Raw genomic sequence first — 8,567 nt, 5'->3', positions numbered from 1 at the left:
ATCAGGCTCTCTTGGCTTTGCTGGAAGTCATAAATCAATCAATCAATCAATCATGTTATTTAAGGTGAACAATTCTGGAAACCTCCAAAAACAGGCTGATGTCCCCTAGTTAGCTAACCGACCCATCAAGAGTCCTTGCAAGTAGTTGCCTGTGAAACCCTGGATTTAACATCACAAAAGAAAGAGGCATTTTCTCACATCTCCCTATCACATTTTCCACAGTTTGTCCCAAGTTTTTCCTCGGTCCTTAAAGGTTTTCCTCCCCCACTTAATCATCAACCTTACTGAAAAGAATTTGGGAATATTTTTTAAACACAATTACTTTTTTTTTTAATGATAGAACTTCAAAATTTCTCTGCATCCCTATCCTCATTTCCCTTTGTCCCCGATACTGAGGGAGTTTGCCACTCCTAGTTCTTTCAGCTGTGCTCTGTACACTGTTGTAGCGATTCTGTCATGCTACTTTCAGGGTTAAAACGAATAGTTTTTTTTTTTTTTTTTTAAGATTTTATTTATTTATTTGACAGCGAGAGAGGGAACACAAGCAGGGGGAGTGGGAGAGGGAGAAGCAGGCTTCCCCCCGGAGCAGGGAGCCCGATGCGGGGCTCGATCCCAGGACCTTAGGATCATGACCTGAGCCAAAGGCAGGCGCCCAACAACTGAGCCACCCAAGCACCCCTAAAATGAATAGTTTCTATCTCATTGAAATGGTTTTCTCTATGTGCAAGTGTTGGGCAGTGTGGAGGTTAATAGGCAAGGCCTCATCCTCTTTAGCCCATTGGTAATTAATAAGGTTCTACTACTCATAAACTGGGTATGGGAAAGCTACATGGGATGGTCACATGAGATTGAATAGGCACAAAGGGGACTCCCATCACGTGTCACTAGAGCTTGAAATAAGCTAAAGTTACTGAATTGGCAACAGTTAGCATGTGACACATGAGAACCACTATAACTACAAACACCATCTTCAAAAAAAACAAAACAAGGGGCACCTGGGTGGTTCAGTCAGTTAAGCATCTGCCTTCGGTTCAGGTCATGATCCCAGAGTCCTGGGATCAAGCCCCACATCAGGCTCTCTACTCGGTGGGAAACCCGCTTCTCCCTCTCCCTCTGCCTCTCCCCCTGCTTGTGCTCTCTCTCTCTCTCTCTCAGATGAATAAATAAAATCTTAAAAAAAAAAAAAAAAACAGAATGTCTCTAAGACCCAATACAGGAAGCCAGGGTCTTGAAATCTAGTGAAGACCCCATGACATATTAAGTCAAACTTACACATGTCCTGGGGTATCTGAGAAATAAAGTACTAGGATTAGGAGGATGGTCTGTCCAAAGTCCAAAGAAAAGAAAAGTTCAAAAAGGAGCCATAAAAAGATGATTGCCAGTGTGTTTCCAATCTGCTTACGGGAGAGGTACTCTCTCAATCATGCTTATATGGTTGGTAAGAGCACCCCAGTGGAGCCAGATGTGCCATCCACCTCCAATCTGCTCCCTTGCTCTAACTCAGGATCACTTACCAATTTCCAAAGTATAACTTGATTTCTGGTGTAGACTTTCCAAATGGTGAATTTGGATTATACCCCGAAGAGCTTGCATAAGTACTAGGATTTCCTGTCAATTATTTATCATCAAATATGTGGTTTATACATCAATCTTTTTTTTTAAAGATTTTATTTATTTATTTGAGACAGAGAGAATGAGAGACAGAGAGCATGAGAGGGAGGAGGGTCAGAGGGAGAAGCAGACTCCCTGCCGAGCAGGGAGCCCGATGCGGGACTGGATCCCAGGACTCCAGGATCACGACCTGAGCCGAAGGCAGTCGCTCAACCAACTGAGCCACCCAGGCGCCCTATACATCAATCTTTTGTAAGTTTTATTTTAATGAGTCCTCTTTAGTTTCTGACTCACTCTGAGTGTAAATGACTCTAGACCTCCATGCCAAAAGTTGAGACATGGAAACTGCTAAGATACAGTTACATAAAAACGCCTGCCTGGGGGGGGCTCACCGTCTCTATCTCTGGTATCTTACTTCCCTGTAACTTTCACAGTCAAAGTCATAGTCACACTTATATACAGGCATATTCATATTGTAACTATGATTCTTCATAATTAAGTATAGAGAATATAATAAGTGGGATAAATTACCATCTACTATGAAAAAAAGTTGCAATTGTAACTGGAAGAATTGAATATATAACAGAAGCAAGAGGGAGAGGCAGAGGAAATCTTCAATGGAATGACATTTCTGAGGCAATAAGTGGAGGCATAACCTGAACATGTGTCAACAATTTCAAATATAAAAAATACATATATGAGAAGTCAAATGTATTAGTGCTACTTGACAATCTTATGCTGAAATGAAGTTTCTTGCCACATGTAAATAATCACTTCTATTATGCTCACTCCTTCATAGAGCTCAGATAGGTGATTCAAGGGATAGGCAGTATTCATCAGCAGTGTTTTGACAGTAGGAGGTAACAGATATAAGGTGAATATTTCCCTGAAATGAAATATAAGAATGTATCTAGACATTATTTTCTCAGAGTAGCTCCTAATTTCATGTGCAATCAAGTTGCCCTTGGCAACTCAGGGAAAGTTAGCTTATCTGCCTGAGTTCAGCATAAAGAATCTAGTCAAGTCTTTGAGTGAAATGTGTATTGTCTTGCTGAAGAGCAGATATCCACCTCCTGTTCTAATGCATCAGATCCAGTTGCCAAAGCTAATGTACAATGGTGACAGAAGAGGTGGCTGAATATTCTTTTTTGTTCTAAGTATTGTAAACATGTGAATTATTATGAGACTAATTTTATCTTTTGACATAACCATTTTGCATTCCTTTCAATGTAGGTGTGACAAGTGACGGTGACAATAGAAGAGGGCACCCCAGGAGTGGATGAGTATTATAATCAGCAAAATGAACTCCGTTCACAGTAATTTCACTGCCACTATGATATTCACTGCCTGTTAAGCTGAAGACTCCTGATGCGAATGGTCTCACTAAGCTGTGAAGAAACCACTGTGCTCAGTGTCCTACTGTAAGAAGAAAATCTGTGCTAGACTCAAAAATCACATGAAGAATTTCCAGAGAAAGGTAAATTGTAACCTATTGAAACTCTAAAGAAGATAATCAACATTAACAAAAAATGACTTCTTTACAAGGGATGTGGAAGAAATGAATGAGAAGCTTCATAAGGTCAACTGCAAAATAGCCAGAATGTGAAGAAAATAATGGGTTGGGAGAGTATGTCTAATAATATTTGGTCCTTATTATAATCATCTTCTAATGATATTTAAATCCATTTAAACCCATAATAGACCAAAGAAAAACTTTCCTTGAGATTTGAAACTGGAATCAGAAAGGTAAAATATGGGGGCCTGGGTGGCTCAGCCGTTAAGCGTCTGCCTTCAGCTCAGATCATGATCCCAGGGTCGTGGGATCGAGCCCCGCATCGGGCTCCCTGCTCAGCGGGAAGCCTGCTTCTGCCTCTCCCACTCCCCCTGCTTGTGTTCCCTCTCTCGCTGTGTCTCTCTCTGTGTCAAATAAATAAATAAAATCTTAAAAAAAAAAATTTTTTTAAAAAGGTAAAATATTACTCCCAAATAAGGCCTTTGCATTGTCTGTGAAATTTTGGTTTAATTTTAGCATCATCATTTGTAAATAAATGTGTGCTCTAAGAAGTATATATTCTTACACTTTATGCAAATTTTATGTAAAGGGGGTATCCTTGAGTTCCAGTTCTATAAATGAAGTAATAAATTCTTAATCAAAGAATGTTGTTTCGGGCGCCTGGGTGGCTCAGTTGGTTAAGCGACTGCCTTCGGCTCAGGTCACGATCCTGGAGTCCTGGGATCGAGTCCCACATCGGGCTCCCTGCTCAGCAGGGGGTCTGCTTCTCCCTCTGCCCTCTTCCCTCTCGTGCTCTCTGTCTCTCATTCTCTCTCTCTCAAATAAATAAAATCTTTAAAAAAAAATTTAAAAAAAATAAAAAAAAAAAAGAATGTTGTTTCAAAGTCCGAGTGTACATCACAATCCCCTGGGTAAACTTTTAAAAATACAGCTTCTTGGGCCTCATCCCTGATTTACTGAAAAACAATAACCTACAATGAGCAGTCTGGAATTTGTGTTTTTCAAATATTCCCAAGGCAAATATAATGTAGTTAGCCCTAGTCTTTAGACTTGTGTTTAAGACCCAATATTTAAGCCTTACTGCAAAGACAGAAGAGAAACTATTATTTACTGAACATTTACTACTACGTGTTAACTAGTTGCTTCCGAATATTATCACGAATCTTCTTAATGTAAGGACACTGTTGAGGGTTCAGTAGTGTCTCCTCAATGTTCATGTCCACCCAGAAACTCACAGTGTACCATTTTTGGAGGTAGAGTCTTTGCAGTTGCAATTAAATCACGATGAGGTCATACTGAATTAGGGTGGGCCCTGAATCTGATCACTGGATTTGTTGAAGAGGAGAGGACACACAGAGGAACAGAGAACACCATGTGAAAATGGAAGCAGATATTGGAGTGAAGTAGTTACCAGTCAAAGAATGTCAAGGATTGCCCAAAGCCACCAGGAGCTAGAAGATGCAAGGAAGGACTTTTCCAGGGAGTCTTCTGAGGGAGCATGGGCCTGCCAACACTTTGATTTCACACATGTATCCTCAAGAACTATGAGAGAGTAAGTTTCTGTTGTTTTAAAGCATCCAATTTGTAATAATCTGTAGTGACCCTAGGAAGCTATTAGAGACACAGAGGCTCAAAGAGGTTCAGCAGTCTGCCCTGTATCATTCAGTTAGAAAAGGACCAAACAGGGCGCCTGGGTGGCTCAGTCGTTAAGCATCTGCCTTCGGCTCAGGTCATGATCCCAGGGTCCTGGGATCGAGTCCCGCATTGGGCTCCCTGCCCAGCGGAGAGCCTGCTTCTCCCTCTCCCACTCCCGCTGCTTGTGTTCCTGTTCTCGCTATCTCTGTCTTTGTCAAATAAATAAATAAAATCTTTAAAAAAAAAAAAAAAGAAAAGGACCAAACAAGTTTCTAAATTCTGGTCCACTGAGTCCAGAGCTCATGGACATCTGGGACAACACTGTCATTCAGCAATATGTAGTCAAAGGGAGGTTCCAGATGACCTACATTAGAATCACCTATGGGTCTTGTTAAAAATGCATTTTCCTTGACTCCATCTAGAATTACTCAATTAAAAGTCTTTGCAGGTTGGATTTAAGAACCTGCTTTTAACAATGACCACAGAAAATTGCTGTTCATCTTAAAGTTTAATACCACTGACCTAGAGAATTAGGGATCGCTAATGTGACATCCATTTGTATTTTTCTTCAAATATTTTCTGAATGCATGAAACAAATGAAGTGACAATGATAACATTGTAGAAATTAACTTGATGAAGTCAATATGTACTTCGTTTTAAGTCTTTTTATCCATAAAGCTGAGATACTAAAGGTGATGCATGTAACTAACATTCATCCTAATCTCCTATGTATGAAGCACTTTCACATCCACGATATCCATTGATTCTCACCAAAACCTTGAGGAATAATAAGCAGGTATCACCATTATTCCTACTTTATAGGGAAGGGGGTGGAGATTAGAGACTTAGTGAAGTTCACAAGTCACTCTCCTGTGGTTCACTGTTAGAACATAACATTTTCTTCTGTCCTGACATTGCCAAAAAAATTAGTGGAGATTTATGATGAAAAGAACATGGGTGGAAGAAGTGAGACTTCTCTCTGCTTTCCATTAAGAGCATGAAATCAAATAATAAAAGGATATATTATTTTTAAGAGCCATGGAAAGAGCAATAGAAACCAAGCATGAGAGAAAGCAGAGAAAAGAGCTCCATGTCGAAGAGAACATAGAGATCTCTGGACAGCACAGACACTCAACCCTCAGATGTGAAAATGTTTCATCATTGTACAGTCCAGATGACTCATCAGTTTCTAAACCCTCACATTATTTTTGGACCTTGATTATCTTGGAGATTCTAAATATCTATTCACAACATTACCTGCATTGTGAAAGATAATTGAATTAGAAAACACATATTCCCCAAATATGTGTTCTAGAAAATGGGGGGAAAAAAAGAAAGTGACTTCTTTTCTCTGAAGTACCTGCCATATTTAAAACTTTTCTCTTACAAAAGTACCACTTCCATTTACTGACCTTGCAGATTCAGTTCAAAATATTTCCAGTGTGTTTGGGCGCCTGGGTGGCTCAGTTGGTTAAGCGACTGCCTTCAGCTCAGGTCATGAACCTGGAGTCCCGGGATCGAGTCCCACATCAGGCTCCCTGCTCAGCAGGGAGTCTGCTTCTCCCTCTCACCCTCCTCCCTCTCATGCTCTCTGTCTCTCATTGTCTCTCTCGCAAATAAATAAAGTCTTAAAAAAAAAAAAAAAAAAAAATTAAAAAAAAAAAATTAAAAAAAAAAAAAAAAATATTTCCAGTGTGTTCAAAATGCTTCTTCAGTAGTGTGTGTATATGTGCATGTGTCTGGTTTCCCCAATGCTTTCAGAAAGTGAAAACTAGAAAACATTCAATGAAAAAAATGTTACCAGAGAACACCTTAACTAAAAGGAAAAATGGAGGTGGGAGAAAGGAAAATAATGGCAGATAATGAAATGTACTAAAGCATAAATAGCTTGGCGAGGATTTTTTTTTTTTTTTTTTTTTTTTTTGGCCCTGATTCATAATTTAGTGGCTGTGCAGGCCTTGGTCTCTTATTTCTGCAGCTCACGGCCCCACTGCTCTGGGGTCAGGGTTTTCTGCTCAAAGGCATGAATGTGCAGAAGCTCTTCCGCTAGGCACGTGTTCACCAGCCGGTGTCTCTGAAGCAGTGGCTTCCCCCTGAACTTGGCCGACACCACCAGGACTCGGAAGCTGGACGCGCAACGCTTGGGGGTCGTGTCCTCGACTTCCACATGCTCTGCCTCCAGGTCCCGCTGCAGCTTCTCCCGGAGGTACTCGGCGCTGAGTTCCATTGCGGCAGCCCAGAAGGGGCGGCAGCCCAGCCGGGATGGAACCCCAGCTCCGACCCCAGCCACACTGCTTCCGCCCTTACTGACGCCCTGCAAGGCTCTATTTTAATTCAAATTGAAAATATATTTAGGTTATTCTTTATGATCCAGTAACAGTACCTTTTATTTTTTTTAAGATTTTATTTATTTATTTGACAGAGAGAGAGAGCATAGGCAGGGGGAGCAGCAGGCAGAGGGAGAGGGAGAAGCGGGCTTCCCACGGAGCAGAAAGCCTGATGTGGGGTTTGATCCCAGGACCCTGGGATCATGACCTGAGCCGAAGGCAGGCGTTTAACTGACTGAGCCACCCAGGCGCCCCATAACAGTACATTTTAAATCAAAGGCAAATTACAGATGAGGAATGATAAATGTGAGATCTTGTTCATCCCAAAATGGAAAATTGGAAAAGTTGTTGATTACAAAATACTTAGCAATCAGTATTGAAGGTAAGTTAATATACAAAACAATTACATATTATGGAACTCAATGTACTTGCTAATATATTTCATTCAGAATTAAGATGCTCAGTCACAAAGAACTTTATATCATACATTAGGTTATCATATAGCAGGTCTTATATCAGGTTCTGTGGTTAATTCTTGTCCTCATTGTACATAAACCCTGAGCAGCATTTGGTTAGGTTGAGCATTCAGCTAGGCTTCTGGTATACCTTAGTTAAACTGGCCACAACTTCCCTTGTAGGCTCTATCTTCTTGTTGTCTTTTACTGGTTCTTCCTCTTGAATAATTTTAATACCAATACTATGGGACTCGATCACATATTCTTTTTTTCTTCTCTAGTTACAGTCTCTTCCTGGGGAAGCTCACAAGTTTCTACTATTTCCAATACCATCAGTACCATAATAGCCCTGAAATGTATGTCTCTAGATCAGATGTTTCCTCTGAGCTCTCTACTGGTATATCTAGCAGCCAACATAACGTTTCTACTTGGCTCTATTTAAGATCGTTCTGTATTTTTCCCTCTGAATCCATTGCCAAAAGATAGTTCTGAAAAATTGTACTGCATTCTTTGCAATTAGGCAGAACAAAAACCTACAACTTTCTTGAGTCTTCCCTTTTCATCTCATCTCTTACCTTCCCATGTATAAGGCTGGTCAGCTTTTCCTCCATTATATAACCCTAATCCCCTCACTGTTCCCATTCCTAAAACCCCAATCATCTTTTCCGTTCTCCTGAGACACTATATCAACTCGCAACTGGTCTAACGCATGCATAGCTACCACGCACCACTTCCCAAATTCCATCCTTCACACAGAAATCAGAGCAAACCAAACCACATTACACCAAAACCTTAAAAAAAAAACTTTACTTTAAAACAAACTATTCTTTATTTGATCTCCAAAGGGTCTTAATAATCTAACTTTCTCCCCAACATCATCTGCCTCTGCTCCACCCTTGTTTATAATCACTCAATTCATACTTAAAAATTTTGTTTCCTTAAACACTTCAAGATTATTTTTATTCCCTAGTGTTTGTATTTGCTGTTCTTTCTTCTTAGAACACTCCTTTCTCTGAATTCTATAAT

At 40.3% G+C, this 8,567-nt stretch overlaps 1 protein-coding gene across 1 annotated transcript; it reads right to left on the bottom strand.

Moving 5' to 3' along the window:
• Positions 1 to 6,686: 6,686 nt before the first annotated feature.
• On the bottom strand, positions 6,687 to 7,013 carry LOC110580182 (bolA-like protein 2). The gene has a single exon (XM_044912757.1). The coding sequence runs from the start codon at positions 6,984 to 6,986 to the stop codon at positions 6,726 to 6,728; it is 261 nt and encodes an 86-aa protein (XP_044768692.1). The 5' UTR covers positions 6,987 to 7,013; the 3' UTR covers positions 6,687 to 6,725.
• Positions 7,014 to 8,567: the final 1,554 nt, after the last annotated feature.

The sequence above is a fragment of the Neomonachus schauinslandi genome, chromosome 2 (genome assembly GCF_002201575.2).
Source record: "Neomonachus schauinslandi chromosome 2, ASM220157v2, whole genome shotgun sequence".
NCBI classification, from domain to species: Eukaryota; Metazoa; Chordata; class Mammalia; order Carnivora; family Phocidae; genus Neomonachus; species Neomonachus schauinslandi.
Note: the sequence above shows the minus strand (reverse complement) of the source record. Positions and strands in the feature narration are given on the sequence as shown.

Bases quoted from the DNA above. Each gene is read 5' to 3' on its own strand.
- LOC110580182 (XM_044912757.1), bottom strand. From the start codon at position 6,986: ATGGAACTCAGCGCCGAGTACCTCCGGGAGAAGCTGCAGCGGGACCTG.